The 25,788-nt window shown below is 42.6% G+C and overlaps 1 protein-coding gene across 1 annotated transcript in view; it reads right to left on the reverse strand.

Moving 5' to 3' along the window:
• LOC121285209 (interferon-inducible double-stranded RNA-dependent protein kinase activator A homolog A-like) overlaps window positions 1-25,788 on the reverse strand; it is a 50,065-nt gene that overhangs the window by 22,440 nt on the left and 1,837 nt on the right. Inside the window, exon 2 of the mRNA XM_041201493.1 lies at window positions 22,675-22,844. Within this exon, the coding sequence (XP_041057427.1) occupies window positions 22,675-22,844 (170 nt within the window). The remainder of the gene's footprint in view (window positions 1-22,674; window positions 22,845-25,788) is intronic.

Genomic DNA, 25,788 nt, shown 5'->3' on the forward strand with positions numbered 1-25,788 from the left:
GTTACCAGCGAGGGGGGAGCACCTAGATGGAGCACTCACAAGTGAAAACTTAAAGCACCTTAAATACAACACAGCCTGATCACAGGTGATATTTGTTTCCCCCATTTTTCTTTTCTTAATGGTGTGATGTAAAACACCAGTCAATTAATTTCTGCAATGTTTATCACTCAAAGGAAAATGAGATTTTTTTTTGCAACTGGCCTCTGGATATTTCATTTGCTTTGTAGGTGCGAGGTAAGCCATGATGTTATGATGGACGTGTGACTCCTTAAACTTAATTGCACTGGCACATAGTGTATGTTGTTGACCAAGGAACTGGTTCTGTTAGGGATCAAATATGGAGCCTGCAGTCCTGGCATGTGATGGTGGTTCTTCTTTGGTAGGCTAGTTGAAGGAGCGTTGGATCAAAGCTTCCCGGGTGTCCCTGCCTCCATGCCCTCAGTATTCTCCGGATCGTGCTCGTCCTCAGACTCACTACTGGACTCATCATTTGTTGCCTGTGCAGCTGCGTTAAGATCTTCTTCCTCCACTGCGTCCCTCCTTTCCAGTGCCAGACTTTGGAGAGTGCAGCATGCAACCACGATCTGTGACACACAATCTGGAGGGTATTGCAGCGTGCCCCCTGAACAGTCCAGGCATCAGAAGCACATCTTGAGAAAACCGATGGTTCTCTCTATCACTGCCACTGTGGAGGCATGGCTCCTGTTGTACTGCTGCTCGGCCTCTGTTCTTGGGTGGTGGAGAGTTGTTATGAGCCACCTTTTGAGCAGATAGCCCCCGTCACCCAGCAGCCATCCATCCAGTCGCACTGTGGAGCACTGCAGAGCCTCGGCACCTGGGAGTTTCTGGAAGGATGTAAGCATTATGGGAGCTGCCAGGGGACCATGCACAGACTTGCAAAATCTGCACCCTGTGGTCACACACTATTTGCGTGTTCATGGAGTGGAAGCCCTTCCTGTTGACGAAGGCACCGGGCTCACCCACTGGCCCCTTGATGGCCACGTGTGCAGTCGATGGCACCCTGGATACGGGGGAAACCAGCAATCACTGCGAAGCCTTCTGCTCGCTCTGTCTGGCTGGCCTCGTCGTACGGTAACGAATGAAAGTCAATGCATGCCTGAACAGAGCTTCTGTCACCAGTTTGACGCAACTATGGACAGCTGATTGGGAGACTCCACATACATCTCCTGCTGAGCCCTGCAAAGAGCCGGAGGCATAGAAGTTTAGGGCCACCATGTCCTTCAGAGCCACTGGGGTGTTCACCTACACAGTCAGAGCTGATCTCAGGGTTGATCCTCTGACAGATGGAGGTCACTGTCTCCCTTGAGAGACGAAGCCTCGTTTGGCATTGTACCCTCAGACATACTGAGGTAGCTGCATCGCCACCTGTAAACTCTGACAGCAGGATAGTGACATCCTCTGCGGCCCCTTCCGCCTTGGCCTTCCTGTTGGCCCTGCGCCCCTTGTGCCTGTGCCTCTTCTCCCACAGGTCACTCCCCTGGAAGCTGAATAGGGATATCTGGCCTCCTCCCGCTTCTGGCCCTCTCTTCCTCCTCAGAGGAGGTGCCTCCAGCGGAAACCACAATCCCCATTCCCGGGGTAAGGGAAGACTGTCTGATACCTGGAAGGCCCCATGCGGTGTGAATCCTCAGGAGCCTGGAGAACAACACCGAGCCTGAACTGAAGCCTCTAAATGGTCTGAATGCAGCACTGAAGTGAAATGAAGCTGTCCTGTTCACAGAAGCAAGCAGCAGCAAGTGACATCCAAAACTACTCATCATTCGCTTTGTGAAGCCCACTGACCCCTCTTATCCCACCCGTGAATAAGGTTTTGCAAAGTGTGGCCTGCCCGCTTGCCCATTTTGCCAGTGCAATGGCCAATGGAAAATTACACCGGCTACGTAAGCTCGGAGTCAATTGGTCTCTCAAGGGTCTTAACTGGCCACTTAATTAATGGTGGACGTGCCTCCATTTTCATCACATGCCCGAATAGCGAAATTGTCCTGGGTTTCAGAACATTTCAATCAATTGTAAAGAAAATGACACTGGCCATTCCTGTCTTGAGCTTCTGCTTTAATTGTGTCAGCATCACAGACTAATATTTATATTCTGCCTATGTTTATATGGGTAGTGCTAGCTAAATGCAGACATGATCTGAAATGGTAGTTCTGATAATGAAAATTTAAATGGACGTAATATAAAGATGGGTCTTGAAAACTTCAAGTGATGGAGTTGTGTCTATTTCTTTTGGCAGCTTGTTCTAATGTGGGATTGTCCTTAAGAAAAAAGTGTGTTGATACACTGTCTTGGAAATAAATGGTCTTTGTAGTTTGTGTGGATAGCTACCTTGTGTTTTGTCATTGCCAGAGGGCACAAGGTACTTGTTTCTGTCAATTCCCACCAGGCCATTCTAGATTTTATAGAACACGGTCAGTCTGTTTTCATCCTCCTTTGCTGTAATGATTCCCATTCCAAATCTTTGATAATGAATGTGATGCTCATGTACTTCCCATACTGATTCATGCAATATGTCTTTGGATCGCTTCAATCTTATTTGCGTAGTTTGCCACATAAGCATCCCATTGTCTACTTGCATACTCCAGAACTGAACAAAAATGTTTGATAAGCTAAAACTGATATTTTTGTTGCAATACCAAAGATTCTTCTTCAGAAATCCAACGTAGACAGGATATTTCCCCTGGCCGGTGAGTCTAGAACCAGGGGACACAGTCTCAGATTAAGGAGCAGACCATTTCAGACTAAGGAGAGCAGGAACTTCTTCACTCAGAGGTGGTGAATCTTTGGAATTCTGCACCCCCGAGGGCTGTGGAAGCTCAATCATTGAGCATGTTCAAAATAGAAATCAATAAATTGCTGGATACTAATGACATCAAGAGACCGGGAAAACAAATGAAGTAGATGATCAGCCATGATCTGTTTGAATAGCAGAGCAGGCTTGATGGGTTGACTGGCCAACTCCTGCTCCTATGTTCCTAATCCTGCTTGCTTTGGATATTATCTGCCGAATGCCTCCATCAACTTTAGCTCAATTAAATCTGCTGCCTCTGTCCTGTCCTGCACCATGTCCTACTCACCCAGTGCCCGTCTTTGCTAAGCTACATTGGTTCCTGGTTCCCTCAAAGCCTCCGATTTAAAATGTTAATCCTCTCATTTAAATCCCTTCATGGATTTGGCCCCTTTCCCTAATTGGATATTTTCTCCATCCCTGTAATCTTTTAAGTACTCTTACTTTCCTCCACACTCACCCTTTTGTTCATCTTTCCTGCCTTTTGCTTCAATTAGTGGCCATGCCTTCAGCCATCTAGGTCTAACGCTCTGAAATTCATTCCCTAATCTTGGTGGCAACCTTGCTCTACTCCCTTCCCCTTAGAGGCTCTCCTCAGCCAAATTCTTGAATTAGGCTTTTGGCCATTCCTACTAACAGCTTCCGTCTTTGGCTCAGGGTCCGTTTTACAATGTTTCTGGAATTAGAGTATATGGGGAAGCTAGCTGGAAATGTAAAAAATGAATAACAAGAGTTTCTACAGGTATTTAAAAAGGATAAAAGTAGTAGAGTGTTGGTCCTCTAGAGAGTGACAGTGGGAAGTTAATAGTAGATAATAAGGAAGTGGCAGAAGAAATGAACAAATATTTTACTTCTGTGTTCACTATGGAGGATACAAAAAGCATTCCAGTAACAGCTGCAAATCAGATGAAAGGGAGAGAGGAGCTTGGTGAAATTGAAATCACTAGGGAAACGGTACTGAGCAAATTGATTTGGAGCTGCAGGCTGGCATGTCTCTGGATCCTAGGGTCTTAAAAGAGGTGGCTAATGAGGTAGTCGATGCGCTGGTGTTAATTTTCAAAAATTCGCTAGATTCTGGAAAGGTTCCATCAGACTGGAAAGTAGCAAACATAACCTCTCTATTCAATGGAGGGAGGGAGGCAGAAAACAGGTAACTGTAGGCCAGTTAGCTTGATGTCGTCATGCGCAAGTTGTTAGAATCGAGCATTAAGGAGTTTTTGGTTGGGCACTTAGAAGAGCTCAAGGCAATCAGAAAGAGTCAGCAGGGTTATGTGAAAGGAAAATCATGTTTAACTAATTTATTGGAGTTTTTTGAAGGAGTAACATGCACAGTGAATAAAGGGGAGCCTGTAGACATTTTGTACTTGGATTTTCAGAAGGCATGCAATAAGGTGCCACATCAAAGGTTATTATGGAAAATAAAAGCACATGGTGTAGGGGGTAATATATTAGAATGGCTAGATGATTGGCTGGCAGAAAGCAGAGTATGCATAAATGGGTCTTTTTCTGATTGGCAGTATGTGACAAGTGGAGTCCACAGGGTTCTGTACTGGAGGCCTCAACTCTTAACGATTTACATCAATGACTTAGATGAGGGGAGTGAAGACATGGTAGTTAAATTTGCAGACGATACAAAGGTAGGAAAGTATGTTGTGAAGAGGACATGAGACTGCAGATGGATATAGATAGGTTGAGTGAGTGGGCAAAAATCTGGCAAATGGAGTTTAATGTGGGCAAATGTGAAGTTGTTCACTTTGGCAGGAGGAAGAAAAAAGCAGAATATTACTTAAATGGAGAATGTCTGCATAATTCTGAGGTGCAGAGGGATCTAGGTGTTCTAGTACATAAGTCACAAAAAGTTAGTAGGTACAACAAGTAATTAAGAAGGCTAATGAAATGCTATTCTTTATTACAAGAGGGATTGAACATCAAAGTAAGATGTTATGCTTCAGTTATACAGGGCATTGGTGAGACCACACCTCGAATACTGTGCAGTTTTGATCTCCTTATTTAAGGAAGGATGTAAATGCATTGGAGGTGGTACAAAGGAGGTTTACTAGATTGATACCTGGAATGAATGGGTTGTCTTATGAGGATAGGTTGGACAGACTGGGCTTGTTTCCACTGGAGTTTAGAAGAGTGAGGGGTGATTGGATTGAAGTATACAAGATCCTGAACGGCCTTGACAAGGTGGATGTTGAAAGGATGTTTCCTCTTATGGATGAGCCCAGAACTAGGGGGCACTGTTCTAAAATTAGGGGTCACCCTTTTAGGATAGAGATGAGAAATTTTTTTCTCTGCAGGTTGTGCAACTTTGGAACCCTGCCTCAGAAGGTGGTGGAAGCGGGGTCATTGAATACTTTTAAAGCAGAGGTAGATAGATTCCTGTTAGGCAAAGGAGTCAAAGGTTATCGGGGTTAGATGGCAATGCGGAAATCAAAACATAAGATGATCAGCCATGATCTTATTGAATGGTGGAGCAGGCACGGGGTGGGGGGGGCGTCGTCGAATGATCTACTCCTGTTCCTATTTCTTATGTTCCAATGCCTTGGGATAATGCAGTTCAGTAAAAGCGCACTTTACAAAAGCAGGTTAACTAATGAATATGAAATTTGACAAAATTGGATTTCCTGTGGTGTTTCTTAAGATAATTCAATGGAACACTGTTTATGACAGAGGTGTTATACTGTGTAATGCACAGTGTATATGTGTAAAGTATTTGTATCGCCATACCATTTCCTAATAAGTACAAACGACTGAGGTAGAGCATCTCTTCTGAGTTCAATTTGTTTAATGTGGCCTGCCATTAATTATTTTACAGAATTTACGGCACACCTCAAATCACAATTATTTTATGGATTTGTATATGGTCTTTTATTCAGCACACCAGCCATGTTGGAAATATCATGCACAAAAAGTTATTTGGTACATCTGTTGTCCCACTTATTTCAAAACGCATCACAACTGACCAATTTTTCTGGAGAAAAAAATGTCTTTTCCTGAGATAGAAGGCAAGAATTTACAAGCAGCTGTTAATATTGCATTACATCGTATAACAGCACTTTCATAAAATAGCTACAATGTATTTGGTCTAGCTGGAGAATGGACTTCAATTCACATCCCAAGATCAATTAGAGGCTAAATTTGGTTCCTAAAGGAAGTTTGTTTCTCAAAATAATGCCAGCCTTTAGAAGGGTTCATTAGTCTCCTGATTCTGTACATTGACAGCTGCTTGTAAATTCTTGCCTTCTATCTTGGGGAAAGACCAGGAATTGACTTCTCTTTTTCTCCAGAGAATATTGGTCAGTTGTGATGTATTTGAAGAATATTTGGGCCAAGTAAATGTATCAAACATTTGTCCATAAAATTTGCAGTGTGGCTGGTGTGCTAGATGAAATTTTATATACATACACCCTCTAAAAATTGTGATATCTAAAGTGTGACAGCCATTAAACATGCACTAGATGTACAAAAATGGCATTAGTGGCTGATGTACTATGGCGCCCCTTCTGCAGTAAAGGGCAACACATTAAGATGGAGTGATAAATGTAGATGCAGCAGATTTGAGTATGCAATAAATGTTGAGTCAAAATGTGTAGAAAAATGGAATACAATATCATTTCGATGAGAAATGGGATGCACAATGACTGATTCCTGTTTGGGGTATAGATAATACTTAGCTAGAGAATAAAATAAAAATTAGTGGGGAAAACGAGGGCACATATAAGTACAGTTTTGTACGATATGTTAGTGTGAGTTTTGAGTTGAAAGTCAAATGCAAATTTCAACTCAGAATGGATGAAGATGACAATATAGTTGGAAATGAAGTTAATTCCTTCGAGACTTGCATGGATAGAAAGACAATAAATTGAGTTAACCAAAACTCAATGAGCCATTGGCTCTGGTAATCTTCAGCATCATTAGTGAGAATATTGGGTGGGTTATTGGTGGGGAATAAAATAATGAGGGATGTGGTATCCCAAGGCCTCATAGCAGTAGGATTGTTTTCATGTGGCCTAGGTATGCTGATGCATTTCACAAGCAGTGAAGTGGGCTTACCCAGAAACATGAAGAAAGGGGATCCCAAATCTGAGTCAGGAAGAGAGCTATAGATCTGGGTGGCCTGAAGAAAGAGGTTAGAGAAGAGATGAGCAGAGTTTGGGTTTACAAATTTAAGAAATAGGAGTAGATCATGCAGACCTTAAGAGTCTGAACTTCCATTCAGTAGGATCATTGTTGATCTTCTACCTCATTTCCAAGTTCCTGTAATGTTCCCACATACCTTGAGCCCCATTAGTACCCAAAAATCTTTCAATCTCTGTCTTGAATATACGAGCACCACAGTTCTCTGGGGTAGAGAATTCTAAAGATTCACATCTGAGTGAAGAAATTTCTCATCTCGGTACTAAATGGCCAACTCCTTATTCTAAGAACGTGATCCCATGTTCTAGTCAACCCAACCAGGGGAAACATCCACCCAACATCAATTCTGTCAAGTCCAATTATATCAGCTCTCCTTCTAAATTCTAGGGAATATAGGACTAGTCTACTCAACCTTTCCTCAGGTCAATCCCCGCAACCCAAAGTTAGTCAACTGAATCTTTGTTGCATTCTCTCCAAGGCAAGTATACCCTTCCTTAGGTAAGGAGACTAAAACCACTCACAATACCCAGGTGTGGCTTTACCAATGCCCTGTATGATTGCAATAAAGACTTCTTTTGGAGTATATATTATTATTATACTTTATCCTGTCGTCATAAGAGCTAACATACCATGTGCTTTCCTAATTGCTTGCTATACCTGCCTGTTGACTATTTGTGTACAAGAACACCCAGGTCTGTCTGAATACCAACATTTCCCAGTCTCTCTCCTATTTTAAACAAAAATAGGCTGTGTTTATTTGCACCTCATGTGGGTTGGACCAGATTTCTGGTCCACTTGAAAAGGAAACATCCAATAGCTTGTCTAGAATATGTAATTCCAACCTGCCTGCTGTAATTCAAGGTTATTTAACTAATTCAATTGTGTAATTTGATCCAGTCATTGTCACAGGCAGACTTCAAAGCTCGGTGTCAACACTCGAGTTTGCAGCGCTCACACTCTCAGTTCAGATAGGCAAAGGAAGAATTTCAAATGAGCTTGAGGATTTTAAAATCAAGTTATTAGCAGACACAAGAGCCAATGTAGGTCAACCACATGTGTGATGGGTGAACAAGACCTGGTGCAAGTTAGGATAACGTGCAGCAGAGTTTTAGAACTCAAGTTCATTAAGGGTGGAAGATGAAAGGCTAGCCAAGAAAACCTTGGAATACAAGAAGAAAAAGCAGCAGGAGTAGACCACACAGCCCATTGAGCCTGCTCTGCCATTCAATAAGATCATGGCTGATGTTGGGCTTCAAATCCACATCAATGCCTGTTCCTCACATACCTTGATTCCCTAAAGAGCCAAAAAACTGTCTATCCCAGTCTTAAAAGTATTCAATGACGGAGCATCCACAACCATCTGGGGGAGAGAAATCTAAAGATTCACAACCCTTTGAGTGAAGGAATTTCCCCTCACCTTAGTCCTAAATGATCAGCCCTTATCTTGAGACTGTGCCCCCATGTTTTAGATTCCCCAACCAGCAGAAATAGCATCTACCCTATCAAGCCCCTTCAGAATCTTGTAGGTTTCAATGAGATCTCCTCATTCTTCTAAAATCCAGAAGGAAATAATGACCCAATTTGCTCAGCAGCTGAGCCTGGCAAATAACACAAATGTGATGTCATACCCACACAGAACATGCTTTCATTTTTAAAAATATATTTATTTATTCTTGGGATGCAGGGAAGGCCAGCATTTTACCCATCTCTAGTTGTCCCTAAAGGTGGTAGTGAGCTGCATTCTTAAGCTGCTGTAGTTCATGTGATGAATATACTCTCACAATGATGTCAGGTAGGGGATTTCAGGATTTTAACCCTGCAGCAATGAAGGAATGGCAATATGCCAAATTAAGAAGAGTGTGTGTCTTGAAGGGAAATTTGAAGGTGATGGTGTTCATGTGTACCGGCTCCCCTTCTCTTTCTAGGAAGTAGAACTTGCAGGTTCAGAAGAAGCCTTGGAGAGTTTCTACGCATAGCAGCGATTATTTAAGATGAAGGCTGGGCTGCTAATCAAGCAGAGTGCTTTGTCCTAGATAGCATCAAGCTTCAACTGTTAGTGGCACTGCACTCATCCAGGCAAGCAAAGAGTACTCCGTAAAACTTCTGACTTGTGCCGTTTAGCTAGTGAAAAGAGTCAGGAATTGAGTCATTCATTTCCCAGTTTCTGACCGCTCTTGCAGCCACAGTACACATGTGGCTGGTCCAGATAAGTTTCTGGTCAATAGTGGACCTCAGGATGTTGATGGTAGGGGATTTGATGATAGTGCCACTGGACTTTTTTTTTATTTGTTCGTGGGGTGTGTGCTTCGCTGGCGAAGCCAGCATTTATTGCCCTTCCCTAGTTGCCCTTGAAGGTGATGGTGAGCTGCCTTCTTGAACTGCTGCAGTCCATATGATGTAGGTACTCCCTCAGTGCTGTCAGGGAGGGTGTTCAGGACCCAGTGACAGTGAAGAAATGGCAATACCTTTCCAAGTCAGGATGGTGTGTGGCTAGGAGGGGAACTTTCTGGTGGTGGTGTTCCCCAAGAATCTATTGCTCTTGTCCTTCTAGATGGTAGTGGGTTTGGAGGTGCTGTCTCAGGAGGCTTGGTGAGTTCCTGCAGTGGCTCTTGTAGATGGTACACACTGCTGCCACTGTATGTCAGTGGTGGAGGGAGTGAATGTTTGTACCAATCAAGTGGACTGCTTTGTCCTAGATGGTGTCAAGCTTCTTGAGTGTTGTTGGAGCTGCACTTATCAGGCAAGTGGAGAATATGCCATCACACTCCTGACTTGTGCCTTGTAGATGGTGTACAGCCTTTGGATGTCAGGAGGTGAGTTACTTGCTGCAGGATTCCTAGCCTCTGACCTGCTCTTGTAGCCATAGTATGGATCGTCCAGTTCAGTTTTTGGACAATAGCTGGTAGTGGGAGATTCAGCAATGGTAATGCCAATGAATGTCAAGGGACGATGGTCAGATTCTCTTGTTGGAGATGGTCAGCATCTGGCACTTGTGTAGCACAAATGTTCTTGCTACTTGTAAGCCCAAGCCTGGATATTGTCCAGGTCTTGCTCCATTTTGGATGTGGACTACTTCAGAAGCAGAAGAGTCGCGAATGGTGCTGAACATTGTACAATCATCAGCGAACATCCCCACTTCTGACCTTGTGACGGAAGGAAGGTCACTGATGAAGTAGCTGAAGATGGTTGGGCCTAGGACACTACCCTGAGGAACTCCTGCAATGCCTACTTGGTCAAAATGCTACCTTAATGTCAAGGGCAGTCACTCACCTCACCTCTGGGATTCTGCTCTTTTGTCCATGTTTGGATCAAAGCTGTAATAGGATCTGGAGCAAAGCAGTCCTAGTAGAACACAAACTGAGCATCAATGAGCTAGTGACCTTTAGAAGATGTAACCAACAGTGCTGCTACTACTTTGTCAATGGGCAGGATATACCCAGGTAATTTTTCACCTTTTCAGATAGGTGAAAGTGCCTGTACTGATAAACCTTAGCTAGAGCTGCTGCTGGTTCTGGATCACAGGGCTTCAACACTATAGCCTGGATGTTGGCAGGGTTCAACCTTTGTTGTATCCAGTGCATTCAACTGTTTATTGATGGCACGGAGTGAATTGAATGGCTGAAGACTTTCATCTGCAATGCTGGGGACCTCAGGTGGAGGCTGCAATGGATCTTCCACTCAGCACTTTTGGCTGAAGATGGTTGTGAATGCTTGTCAAGGGCAGTCACTCACCTCACCTCTGGGATTCTGCTCTTTTGTCCATGTTTGGATCAAAGCTGTAATAGGATCTGGAGCAAAGCAGTCCTAGTAGAACACAAACTGAGCATCAATGAGCTAGTGACCTTTAGAAGATGTAACCAACAGTGCTGCTACTACTTTGTCAATGGGCAGGATATACCCAGGTAATTTTTCACCTTTTCAGATAGATGAAAGTGCCTGTACTGATAAACCTTGTCTTTCACATTCATGTGCTGGGCTTCACCATTTAGGATGGGGATGTCCATAGAGACAACTCCTCCCATTAGCTGTTTTGATTTACTGGCTAGACATGGGATTACTGCAGATCTTTGATCTGATACATTGATTGTGGGATTGCTTAGCTCTATCTATAGCATGCTGCTTCCACTGTTTAGTTACAAGTCACCTGGCCTGAATGAGATTCATCCTAAATTCTCCAACAAGAGAATCTGACCATCGTCCCTTGACATTCATTGGCATTACCATTGCTGAATCCCCCACTAACAACTATTGTCCAGAAACTGAACTGGACAAGGATAAAGAGAGCTTAAGCTCTGACCATAATCTTTAATTCTCCTTGAATACTGGGGCGGCATTGGAGGGCTGGAGGATTGTAAACGTAACTATTCAAAGAAAAAAGAAAGCTGGTAACAACAGACCAATCAGTACAATATCAGTGATCAGTAAGATACTAGAGAATATTGAGGACAAAATTAATTCTCACTGAAGCATGGGTTAATAAGAGGCAACCAAAATGGATTGTTAAAGGTAAATAATGTCTGACTAATCGAGTTATTTGAAGTAACAGAGAGTTGAAAAAGGTAGTGCAGTAGATAATTCCAAAAAGCAAATAATAGAAGCATATGGCATTAAAGGATGGTGACAACTTGGAAATGAAATTCTTTAAGGAAGAGGAGATCGAGAGTAGTGGTGAGCAGGCATTCTAATTGAGAAGGATGCCTCCTAGGGTCAGTATTAGGACCATTGCTTTTCTTGTCATACATAAATAACCTGGACTTGGGTCCAAGGAGTACAATTTAAGTTTGCCAAGTCTTGTATCGTCCACAATGTGGTAAATAGTAAGCGGCATAGTAGCAAATGTCAGGAGCACATAAACAAATTGGTGAAATGAACAGATACAATATGCACTTTTTAGAGAAACAGGCAGAGGCAGTATAATCTAAATGATATTACTTTGAGGGGGTGCAAGAACAGAGGGATCTGGGGGTGATGCATATTTATTTTGAGGGACAAGTTGATACACTATTGTCATTGCTTTGTGGGATGCTTGCCTTTGTAAACAAGGGTACTCAATACAAAAGCAAGGAGGCTAAACCTTTACAGATTTCTGGTTAGGCTTCTATTGGAGCACTTGTACAATTTTGGGCACCAAACTTTTTAAGGGTGTCAATGCCCTGAACAGGATAATATCAAGGATGAGCAAACTCCATGATGTGAAGAGATTGGAGAAGCGGGGATAATTTTCCTTACAGCGGAGAGGTTAAGGGGGGCACCTAATTGAAGCTAATCAAAACTGATAGGCTTTGCAGTGAGGAGAAACTATTTTCTCTGGTAAGTGGGTCAGCAAGCAAAAGCTAAAAATTAAAAATAACTGGTAAAAGAACTGAAGTGGAAATGAGGGGAAACTTCTTCAGAGAGTTAAGAAGATTTGAACAAACTACTTGAATGGGAGGTAGAATCAAACTTTCAAAAGGTGATTAGACAAACATTTGCAGAACTAATTTGCAGGGTTATGAGGGAAAAAGCTGGGTTTTGAGACTAAGTTGGACAGCTTTCAAAGAGCTGGCAGAAGTTGATGGGCCAAATGGCATCTGAGCTGTAAGATTCTACAATTTTGCATGCGTGTAGTTCTGTGTTGTAGCTTCACCAGTTTGGCACTTCCATTTTCAGCCACAACTGGTGCTGCTCCTGACATGCTTTTCTGTACTCATTAAATCAGGGTTCATCCCCTTGCTTGATGGTGACGGTAGAACAATGGATATGCCAGGTCATGAAGTAAAATGGATGCCCATCAGTTGAATGGTGATGAAGGTTTAAACTTTCTAATCTTGGATGAAGTCTATAACATCTGTTAAATGTTTGAGGTATGGTCAAAATTTCAGAAAACAGATGGTCATACCATAAGAAATACTTCATGAACTTTATTGTACAAAAGATTGACAATTCAATTTGAGGATCCCTGGATCAGTACTAGCATTTAAATTACTGGATTGTGCTAAGGTCTCTTATATGGACAGGCAACTGGTTCTAACTGGCCTCCCCTTCTGGGAGGAAAGCCTGTTGCATCAGGTGTCTACTTGCCTTAGGAAAAAATAACTTTCTGGGGAAACTGTCATTTCCTTCAACCATCTAAAAAAAAGAGACATTCTGCAGTGTCACAAAGAATATAGGACTTTGTGATTGCCAGATTTCAAAATAGCTCAAGTAATGGATGCAAGCATCAATAAAATGGAAGGATTAAAGTCAGGTAAGTTTAAATATTGGCTGAATGTTCAGGATGATGGCAAAGAAGTGAGGTCAACAGGGTGAACAAGTAAATGGGTAAGAAAGTACAGGACAAGTACCTGCAGTGAGTCCAGCTTGACTCCTGCATTAGAAAACATGAGAGCCTCTAATTGTGCAAGAAGGAGATCTCACCAAAGTAGTCCCAGCAGACATGCAAGTGAAAGCAGAGGCTATAGCTTTTATAGATTAGATGATGAAATAGGGGCCACAGAACAAGTAACAGAAATCCTCCTGACTATTATATTTTGGTGGCTGCCAATAAACTTGGGGATAAAATAAGTGAGGCAAAACAAAGGGAATTAGAGTTGAAAAGGGTCAGCCAGCTTTGTCACAAAGGTGGATTTGTACTGAAAAAAAATTCCTGCAGTTGAGATTGAAGGCTAAACCAAGATTTGTTGCTCAGGCTTTGAAGAATGACTAGGTAACTCAGTGCATTCTCCCACAACTGGAAAAGTAGTCTTCAATCCTTTTAGCTCTTTAGGCCACATTCATACAAGTGTAGGTCAATCAACACAAGTCACATTTCTGCAGTGGAATACTTATCTGACAGAAGTGTTCCTGAAACCAACCAGGGGTAGCAGATGCAGAAGAAAAACTATGGAAACTAAATAAATGCATCTACGGCTTGAATTATGCCTCCAGTGCATGGTATTTTTCAGTGAGATCTGTTTTGCTGAAAAAAGGTTGTATGTTCAACTGAAGTCTATTGGCACAAAGGGAAACTTTCAGGTATTTTCATGATGCATATTGTGTTGATTTTTTTTATGGACTGTAACTGCAGAATTTGAGAAATATGTTAGGATTAGAGTAGAATTTAAAATTGGGAGTCAGGCTTGTGGGTTTTATGTACGAACGTATGACCATTTTTGGTTTAGATTTTTTTTAACAATTCATTCATGGGATGTGGGCTTTGCTGGCTGGGCCAGCATGTATTGCCCATCTCTAGTTGCCCTTGAGGTGGTGGTGGTGAGCTGCCTTCTTGAACCGCTGAAGTCCCTATGGTGTAGGTACACCCACAGTGCTGTTAGGAAGGGAGTTCCAGGATTTTGACCCAGCGACAGTGAAGGAACCAGCGATATATTTCCAAGTCAGGACGGTGAGTGACTTGGAGGGGAACTTCCAGGTGGTGGTGTTCCCATCTACCTGCTGCCCTTATCCTTCTAGGTGGTAGTGGTTGTGGGAATGGAAGGTGCTGTCGAAGGAGCCTTGGTGAATTCCTGCAGTGCATCTTGTAGATGGTACATACTGCTGCTACTGTGCGTCAGTGGTGGAGGGAGTGAATGTTTGTGGATGTGGTGCCAATCAAGCGGGCTGCTTTGTGCCAAATGGTGACCAGCTTCTTCAGTATTGTAGGAGGTGCACTCAGCCAGGCAAGTGGAGAGTATTCCATCATATACCTGACTTGTATCTTGTAGATGGTGGATAGGCTTTGGGGAGTCAGGAGGTGAGTTACTCATCGCAGAATTCCTAGCCTCTGACCTGCTTTTGTAGCCACAGTATTCACATGACTAGTCCAGTTCAGTTTCTGGTCAATGGTAACCCCCCAAGGATGTTGACAGTGGGGGATTCAGTGATGGTAATGCCATTGAACATCAAGGGGCGATGGTTGGATTTTCTCTTGCTGGAGATGACCATTGCCTGGCATTTGTGTGGGTGAATGTTACTTGCCACTTGTCAGTCCAAGCCTGGATATTGTCCAGGTCTTGCTGCATTTGGACATGGACTGCTTCAGTATCTGAGGAGTTGCAAATGGTGCTGAACATTGTGCAATCATCAGCAAACATCCGAACTTCTGACCTTATGATGGAAGGAAGGTCATTGATGAAGCAGCTAAAGATGTTGGACCTAGGACACTACCCTGAGGAACTCCTGCAGTGATATCCTGCAGCTGAGATGACTGACCTCCCACAACCACAACCATCTTCCTTTGTGCTAGGTATGACTCCAACCAGCGGAGAGCTTTCCCCTGATTCCCATTGACTCCAGTTTTGCTAGGGCTCCTTGATGCCACACTCGGTCAAATGCTGCCTCGATGTCAAGGGCAGTCACTCTCACCTCGGGAGTTCAACTCTTTTGTCCATGTTTGAACCAAGGCTATATGAGGTCAGGAGCTGAGTGGCCCTGGCAGAACCCAAACTGGGCATCAGTGAGCAGGTTATTACTAACCAAGTGCCACTTGTTGGGACTGTTGATGACGCCTTCCATTACTTTACTGATGATCGACACTAGACTGCTGAGGTGGTAATTGGCTAGGTTGGATTTGTCTTGCTTTTTGTGTAAAGAGCATACCTGGGCAATTTTCCACAAAGCCAGATAGATGCCAGTGTTGTAGTACTGGAACAGCTTGGCTAGGGGCATGGCAAGTTCTGGAGCACAAGTCTTCAGTACTATTGCCAGAATATTGTCAGGGCCCATAGCGTTTGCAGTATCCAGTACCTTCAGCCGTTTCTCGATATCATGTGGAGTGAATCGAATTGAATTGGCTGAAGACTGGCATCTGTGACGTTGGGGACCTCTGGAGGAGGCCAAATGGATCATCCACTCAGCACTTCTGGCTGAAGATTGTTGCAAATGCTTCAGCCTTATCTTTTGCACTGCTGTGCTGGGCTCCTCCATCATTGAGGATGGGGATATTTGGGGAGCCGCCTCCTCCAATGAGTTGTTTAATTGTCCACCACCATTCATGACTGGATGTGGCAGGACGGCAGAGCTTAGATCTAATCAGTTGATTGTGAGATTGCTTAGCTCTGTCTATCACTTGCTGCTTATGCTGATTGGCACGCAAGTAGTCCTGTTTTATAGCTTCACTGGGTTGACACCTCACTTTTAGGTATGCCTGATCCTGCTCCTAGCATGCCCTCCTGAACTCTTCATTAAACCTGGCTTGATGGTAATGGTAGAGTGGGGGATATACTGGGCCATGAGGTTACAGATTGTATTCAAGTGCAATTCTGCTGCTGCTGATGGCCCACAGCACCTCATGGATGCTCAGTCTCGAGTTGCTAGATCTGTCCGAAATCTATCCCATTTAGCATGGTGGTAGTGCCACACAACACGATGGAGGGTATCCTCAATGTCAAGGTGGGACTTCATCTCTGTGCGGTAGTCACTCCTACTGATACTGTCACGGACAGATGCATCTGCGGCAGGCAGGTTGGTGAGGATGAGGTCAATTATGTTTTTCCCTCTTGTTGGTTCCCTCACCAGACCCAGTCTAGCAGCTATGTCATTTAGGACTCATCAAGCTCGGTCAGTAGTGGTGCTACCGAGCCACACTTGGTGATGGACATTGAAGTCCCCCACCCAGTGTACATTCTGCACCCTTGCCACCTCAGTGCTTCCTCCATGGAGCACTGATTCATCAGCTGAGGGAGGGCAGTACATTGTAACCAGCAGGTTTCCTTGCCCATGTTTGACTTGATGCCATGAGACTTCATGAGGTCTAGCGTTGATGTTAAGGACTCCCAGGGCAACTCCCTCCTGACTGTATACCACGGCTCTGCTGGGTCTGTCCTGCTGGTGGGACAGGACATACCCAGGGATGCTGATGGTAGAGTCTGGGACATTATCTGTAAGCTATGATTCTGTGAGGATGACTATGTCGGGCTGTAGCTTGACTTGTCTGTGAGACAATTCTCCCAATTTTGGCACTAGCCATCAGATGTTAGTAAAGAGGACTTTGCAGGGTCGACAGGGCTGCAACTGCCGTTGTCGTTTCTGGTGCCTAGGTCGATGCTGGATGGTCCATCATTTTTTGTGCCTTTGTAGCGATTTGTTACAACCAAGTGGCTTGCTAGGCTACTTCAGTGGGCATTTAAGAGTCAACCACATTGCTGTGGGTCTGAAGTCACAAATAGGCCAGAGCAGGTAAAGACAACAGATTCCTTCCCTAAAGGACATTAGTGAACCAGATGGGTTTTTACAACAATCAACAATGGTTTCATGGTCATCATTGGACTTTAGTTTCAGATTTTTACTGAATTCAAATTCCACTATCTGCCATCCCCAGAGCATTACCCTGGGTCTCTAGATTACTAGTCCAGCGACAATACCATTACGCCATCGCCTCCCCTATATTAAGCATAAGTAAGTCTAGAATAACTTTAAATCAATAATAATTTATGGAGTGTTACTCCCATCCCAGTTAATTATACTAAGTCCTCACAAAGATCTTGTATCTAAAGAGACAGAGCCATTGCAAAAATTGGTTGGTTAGATTGAACAGGTTGTGGTCTCAAACTTGGCCATATGCTAATTTTAATGTGTTTGAGTTGAGCGCTACAATGAGAACACACCCTCAAATAGAAAATGTTTTAAGAACAGATACAATGTTAAAGCCAAATCTGGATAAATGCATACTTAAGATCCCATTCTTAAGTGTCCCAAAGAACATGAATCTAGTCATTTTGTGATGCTTCACATGCTAACCATCCTGATGAGTATGTCAGTGCAGTTGGTTTCATAATATCACTGATGGCAGAGAATGGAAAATGTAATTCTTTAGCTTGGGAAGCTAAGAAAATAAAAATTGTTAAAAGTTTTTTTGGCTACTGAAACACTGGCTCTTGTGAAGGCAGTGATATGGGATTCCATTTAATAAATGAGATCCTGTACAATGGGCATACTGAAGATAGCATTCTTATGTAATCATTTCTTGTGCAATAATGTATACTCTACAAAAAGTGAGAAGGTTACAGATTGGCTTTGCTGGCTTGAAGTAAATACTGGATAGAAAGGAGGTCTCTTAAAAATAAATAAATCAATGGGTGGATGCAAGACGTCAATTGGCATATAAGTTTGTAAAAATGCATGTACAATAAATTGTTGGGTTCTGAGGAGCAGTGTCTGAACTGTTAATTCATGGGACGAGAGTCACTGGCAAGGCCAACATTTGTTAGCTATCCCCAAATGCTGTCGAAGGTGATATTGGCTTTCTTAAGCCACTATGGTGTAAGTTCATCAACACTGTTAGGGAGGGAGTTCCAGGATTTTGATTATTCAACAATGAAAGTACAGCAACATGGTTCCAAATCAAGATGATGTGTGACTTGGAGGGAACTTGCAGTTGGTGGTGTTCCCATGATCTTCTAGATGGTAAAGGTCCCAGGTTTGAAAATGCTGTCGAAGGAGCCTTGGTGAGTTACTACAGTGCATGTTATGGATGGTACAGACTGCAGCCAGCGTGTCAGTGGTGGAGGGAGGAAATGGGTGCCAATCAAGCAGGCTGCTTTGTCCTGGATGGTGTTGAGCATCTTTGTGTTGTCAGAGCTGCACTCATCCAGGCAAATTAGTATTCCATCACATGCCTGACTTGTGCCTTGTAGGTGGTGGAAAAGCTTTGAGGAGTCAGAAGGTGAGTCACTTGCCACCAAATTCGCAACCTCTGACTTGCTCTTGTCGCTAAAGTATTTATATGGCTGGTCCAGTTCAGGTTCTGGTCAATGGTAACCCTCAGGATGTTGAAAGTGAGTGAGGAATTCAGTGATGGAAATGCCATTGAATGTCATGGGATGATGGTTGGATTCTCTCTTGTTGGAGGTGGTCATTGCCTAGTAGTTGTATGGCATTAAATGTTACTTGCCATTTATCAACTCAAGCCTGGCATTATCCAGGTCTTGCTGCATGTGGGCACTGACTTTCAGTACCTGAGGAACTGCAAATGGTACTAACATGCAATCAATAGTGAACCTCCCCACTTCTGACCTTGTGGCGGAGAGAAGGTCATTGATGGAGAAATTGAAGATGGATGGGCTATAAGGATCATATGAGTTCCATGAGTAATTCCAGCAGCGATGTACTGTGGCTGAGATGATTGGCCTCCAACAATCACAACCATCTTCCTTTTGTGCTAAATATGACTCCAACCAGTGGAGAGTTTTCCCCCTGATTCCCACTTTGCTAGGGCTCTTTGATGTTACACATGATGTCAAAGGCAGTTGGTCACACTTACCTCACCTCAAAGCAATGTAATGTTTTGTACAGAATAGGGTGGTCTTGATATAATTGTTTTGAAATTTTGGTTTGGAAATAGAACTTTTTTTAATCGAAAGAGAAGGGAATCTTTTAATTGTATGCTAATAGTGGACATGTATTGGGGATTCACTTGTACACCTATTAAGAAATAGAAACCGTGTTTGTTGGTTGAGAAGGTAATTTGTGCCAATTAAATAAATGCTTACAAAACTGTATAAAGATTGGCTCTGGTTCTATCCTTTGCCACCTGACTTCTGGAGTATACAGCCTTCTTGTCCTACCACCTTCAGAGACTTGTGTACATTCATCCCACCTCTGTTCCTGCACCCTCTAAGATTGTATTATTTTATTTATATTGCCTCTCCTCTTTCTTCCTACCAAAACTGATCATTTTATACTAAGATTTTATCCGCTGAGTCTGTGTCCTCCTGAAGTCTGTTACTATTCTCCTTTCTGGTTGATGATGCAAAATTCATGTAGTAAACTTTAAAATTATGCCTTTACACCCAAATCCATATAATTAATATGATTGAAAAGAAGAGTGATTCCAACACCACTGCACATTTCTCTTCAGTCTGAAGAGCTATTCATCACTAATCTCTTGCTTTGTCTTTTACCAATTTTGTATTTATGCAGCCCTTTTTAAATCCAGGTTCTCTAATTTTGCTAAGGAGCATACATAATGGCATTTTAATCAAACATCTTTTTGGAAGTCCATACACACATCAATTGCACTACCCTGATGTACCTATTTCCTCAAAAGAACTCTACCTTCCACACATCCATGCTGACTTTCAATTAATAGTTCATACTTTTCCAAATGCCAATTAATGCTGTCTTGGATTACTGGCTCAGTTTTCTCCACCATTGACATTAGGCTACTTTTAATAATAGTGAAAGATTTCCAATGGTCCATGCATCAGGAAAGTGGCCCAGTGTATGAGACAAAGCAAATATCCCACGTAAAGTGCAGAAGGCCCATAAATCAGTTTGTTGCTCCTGTGCAGCCAAGACAGTGGCATATGTCTGTTAAAGTGGATAGTCACCTAGAAAAGCAAGACAACTCCAATACGGCCAAATACAGTATGGCCTGCCCTGCCGACCTCCTCCCAATCATCAGTCAGTGATATAATGGAATGCTCAGCAGGTCAGACATCTCTGGAGAGAGAAGCTGAGTTAACATTTCAGATCGCTGATCTTTCATCAGAACATGAAATTTTAACTTTCTCTTTCTGTAACTGCTGCCTGATTTGAGTGTTTGCAGCATTTTATCAGATTCCTGCATTATTTTGTTTTTTGAATTGTTAGCAGGAATCAGCAACAGCGCCATCAGGCAACACCTGCACACTGCTGAACTGTTCACCAATGTGTAGTCATTTGAGACTGAATTTGTCAAATCAACAGCAATGATGTTTATGTAATTTGAGCTGCATGGTTAGTTAAGTGAGGCACACTTCGTTCAATGAGAACAGGTGAGGGTGAAGTCATTGCAAGTGACATCATTGGTGATTTAGATTTAAGCAGGCATTCAATGACATCAGGGGAACCCAGTTCATGTGCAGGATGACAACTTAGATCAATCACAAACTGGAAGGTCACATCGTCACTAATCATTCCATCAAGTAAACACTACGTGAAAGCTGCAGTGACCAAAATGCCCCATTGTTAAAACAAGTTTATTGGGTTAAGAAGTGGGGATGGAGGAGGATATTATTCACTTTGTAATCTTAAAGTAAGAGTGTCATGCCTTTCAGATCTTGTCTAGCCCAATGATGTTACTTGTCATTCACCCACTGGGTTTTCCAAGGAATCAATTCTCTGCCATTCATGAAGAGCATGATTAAGGCTTTGAAGGTGGGGGAAGAGGGAGAATGTGATCCAGGCGTAAAGGGTTTTGATGTGGGTGGGGCTGATTTTGGAAGAACACTATTCCGGTCTGAACAAATGAAAAAGAGTGCATTGAGCACTTTAACAGTGGTAAAGATCTTTATTTCTGATAAGTATAAAATGGGTCAGCTTAGTTTATGGTACTTGTGGATGATCAAACACTGACACAGTACTATCATTACCAAGGAGATGGAAGTCAATAGGACCAGGGGTAGGAGAGAAACACATGGGAACAATGAACCAATAAATAAATAATTAAATTAAAACACAGGCATGATGGAAAAAATGACAGCAAACAACAACAGGAAGTGTAACCACGTAAGGCTACTTATTAAATAAATGAAATAAAATATTAAATAAAATAAATGTTAGTGTACATAAAATGTCTTTAGACCAAATCCACGCACAATGAAAATGCATTATTTCTACCAGCCTTTCTGGAGGCATAGCCAGCTTTGTATATCAATTATGCCTACACTTGAGACTCATCTACCGGCTAAGCATTACAGCACAGCATAGTCTACCAGTGACAGCATAGGAGTTGCTGTCTTAAGTTTTTGTAGCGCAGACAAAGTTGAGCATACTGACTTCTGCTCTTCAGCCTTGAAGTTTCAGTCAGACACAATCAATGGCAAAAATCAATGGATCATAAGAACATATGGCTTAGGAGCAGGGGTAGGCCATTCAGCCCTTCGAGCCTACTCAGCCATTCGATGATCATGGCTGAACTGACTGCAGTCTCAGCTCCACTTTCCTGCCTGCTCCATAACCCTTGACTCCCTCATCTATCAAAAATCTAACTCAGCCTTGAATAAATTAAATGACAGCCTCCACTACTTTAAGGAAAGGAATTCCACAGATTAACGACCCTCTGAGGAAAAAAATTCTCCCTGTCTGTCTTAAAAGGGAGATATTTTATTCATAAAATGTATGCCCTAGTTCTCATCTCCCCACCAGAGAAAACATCTCCCTGGTATCCACCCTATCAAGTCCCCCAGGATCTTATGTTTGAATAATATCACCTCTCATTCTTCTAAACTTCAAGGGATAAAGGCCAAACCTATTCAACCTTTCTTAAGATAAGCCCTTCACCCCAGGAATGAGTTGTGAACCTTCTCCAAAATTGTTTCTAATGCAATTTTATCTCCTTTCAAATAAGGAGACCAAAACTGTGTACACTATCCCAGATCTGGTCTCACCAAGGCCCTGTACAGCTGCAGTAAAACTTCACTACTTTCATATTCCATTTCCCTTGCAATAAACACCAATATTCCATTTGCCTTCCTAATCATTTGCTGCATCTGCATGCTAACTTGAGAGTCATGTACCAGGACACCCAGATCCCTCTGTATGACCGAGTTCTGCCATTTCTCACCATTTAAATAGTATACTGCTTTACAATTCTTCCTGCCAAAATTTGGTTCAAAAATGTTAATTGCACAATTCCTATTGAATTCTGCTGTAAAATCTAGTATATCTTTGCAACAGATCTCTGTAGTACCTTTCAGAATGTGTTTATATTTGACAGCTGTGGAACATTACAGCTTTAAAATACAGATGAAGAGAGTTACAGTTGGGAAATACACTAACATTTGACAGACCTGTGCAGCTCACTTCTCCCACTGTTGCTCTGAAGGTGAAGCTAGGCAGGTGGGCTTGACCCTCAGATTTCACAAGCTCATACTGGGGGGTTTTGCCATTCTTTGTGCAATATTCCTGCAGCTGGCTGATGGGGGTCTTTCCAGGTCTTGCAGCAATCGCTTGATCCAAACTAGGGGGTTGAAATACACAACATTTAAAGATGGAAGAAATAAAAATATTCCAAGAACGCAGGTTATTCCGGTCATATTGGCAGAAATCCTCAACTCATTTAAAAGACAGTTAGATCTGAACCTAAATTGCTGTAACTGTAAGGCTATGGACCAGGTGCTAGAAGGTGGGATTAAAATGGGCAATTAGTTTTTTTTCTTTTTCGGCTGGTAGAGACACAGTGGGCTGAATGGCCTCCTTGTGCTGTAACTGTTCTATGGTTCTACATTGTGAACTTAAAATCAGCTAAGCATACTATCTCAAACCTGGTAAACGTTTAAATTCACCTCTCACTATACTGGGTTTTGTACTAAACCCCGAGATGACTATTCTATGTAGCCCATTGAATTTCCAGTAACTCATCATTCTGAAACACAAAATTCCTAAAACTACCATGAAAGAGAGAAAAAAGATGAAGACCGACCTTTCCAAATTACCAAGTATTACTAAATTCCAATTGATGCAGCTAGCAGCATAATTAATAAAATTGGAAATAGAATAGTAAATTCAAGCCAGTTCAGATTACATTAAATATTTTGTAAAAGATATAAATTAACAGCAGTAGCTGCAATACCACTACATTAGCAATGCCATGTTTGTGTGGCCTTTTGGGGCTCCATACTATGTAATTGGGATGCCCAACGGAGAGTCTGGACATTCTTCACACATTTAAATCCCAATGGATACTGAAGCTTCAGATTTCACTACAGATGTCGTATATATCAAGAGTTTAGGCATCTGGGGGCCATGGTGCAGTCTGCAGATAATGCAAAAATTGGCCAGGTGCTTGATAGTGAGGAAGACAGCTTTGGACCACAGGAAACTTTCAATGGATTAGCCAATGGGTGGAAAAGTGAAATGAAATTCAGTCCAAAGTAGTGAGGGAATGCATTTGGGAAGGGCAAACAAGACCAGGGAGTGATTGAATTGTATATAACGCCAGGTGGGTCACAGCTAGAGTATTGCACACAGCACTAGTCACCACACTACAGGAAGGTTGTGCTTGCAAAAGACAGGTTAAAGGAAATTTGATAATATTGCTAGGCTGGATAGTTCTATTTTTTGATCAGCTCAGACAATGTGTTGAATGGTCTCCATTTGCACCACAAGTATTTTTGATTCCATGCCAAAGGAGATCCTGGCATCCCTGAATTAGGGAGAAGAGGGTAGAAGTTAGGGTTCACAGCTCTCCTGGGTTGTGGAGTCCCAGGAAATGAAGATTAATCTCTGGGATGATGATTGGCACAACACAGGACCAAAATCATAGGGAATGCTAAGTGTTTTTAACAAGTTTTGTTGACAGTTTCCATTATGCTATTAAAATTTGGAGATGGGAAAGGGAGGGTTTGGGGAAATGAGAGTTTAGGAAGTAGCTAAAGCAAAAGTGTCTCCAGCAGCAGCTACTCTAAATCTGTGTTTTGGAATTGGAGCTGCACCTGTACAAGTATGAGATCTTTGTGGATAGCACATACAATGAGGTGGTCACACCACAAGTAAAGAGTGCAAAGGCAGAAAGGAAATGGGTGACCAGCAGGCAGAGTAAAGGCACTAGGCAGGTATTGCACGAGTCCCCTGAGTCCATCTCCCTCTCTAACAGATTCTGTTTGGGATACTGCTGGGGGAGGTGGTTTTTCAGGGGAATGCAGCAAGAGCCAAGTCCATGGCACCACAAGTGGCACAGCTGCACAGAGCAGGGGGAAAAGAGTGGGAAAGCAATAGTGATATGGGTTTCTATTGTAAGGGTAACAGAGATGTTTCTGTGACCGCAGATGTGACACCAGGATGGTATGTTGCCTCCCTGGTGTCTGGGTCAAGGATGTCACTGAGCAGCTGCAGGACATTCTGGAGGGAGTGTGAGAACTGCCAGAAGTTGTGGTCCATATCAGTACCAATGACATGGGACCTCATCCCTCTTTTTACCTGAAAGTAGAATTTAGAGAGGTGGGAAATAAATTTAAAAAGGACTTCAAAAGGTAGTAATCTCAGGATTACTCCCAGTGCCATGTCCTAGCGAGATCAGGAATAGGAGAATAGACCAGATGAATGCATGGCTGCAGAGATAATGTAGGAGGGAGGGATTTGGATTCCTGAGGCGTAGAATGTCTGGGTGGAGCTAAGAAGCAACAAGGGCAGAAAACATTAGTGGGAGTTGTCTGTAGGTCTCCAAACAGTCGTTATAAGGTAGGGGATGTCATTAAACAGGAAATTGGAGATGCATGTAACAAGGGTGCTGCAGTAATCATGGGTGACTTAATCTGCCTATAGACTGGACAAACCAAATTGGCAATAAATACTGTGGTGGATGAATTCCTGGAGCGTACACAAGATGGTCTTTTAGACCTGTATGTCGAGAAACCAACTAGGGAACAGGCTATCCTAGATTTGATATTTTGTAATCAGAAGGGTTTAATTTCTATCCAGCTTCACCTGCTCCACCCCCACCCCCCTTAAACAATATAAGTTTCATTACATTTTTACTTCTCTTTAGCTCTGACGTCATAAGGACTCGAAATGTTAACAGTTTTTTTTTTCTCTCACAGATGCTGTTAGACCTGCTGGGTTTTTCCAGCATTTTCTGTTCTTGTTTCAGATTTCTAGCATCATAACAGTAATTTGCTGTTATGTTGGTTTAATAATCTTGTTGTGCGGGTTCCTTTAGGGAACAGTGACCATAACATGTTAGAATTCTCCATTAGGATGGAAAGTGAAGGAGTCAGATATGAAACTAGGGCATTGGGATGGAAAGTGAAGTAGTCAGATATAAAACTAGGATCCTAACAAAGGAAACTACCAAGGTATGAGGTGTGAGTTGGCTAAAATAGATTGGAGAACTTCATTAATGGGATTAGACAAAGTCAACGTGGATTTAAGAAAGGGAAATCATGTTTGACAAACCTCCTGGAGTT

This window comes from Carcharodon carcharias, chromosome 12 (genome assembly GCF_017639515.1).
Source record: "Carcharodon carcharias isolate sCarCar2 chromosome 12, sCarCar2.pri, whole genome shotgun sequence".
Classification (NCBI taxonomy): Eukaryota; Metazoa; Chordata; class Chondrichthyes; order Lamniformes; family Lamnidae; genus Carcharodon; species Carcharodon carcharias.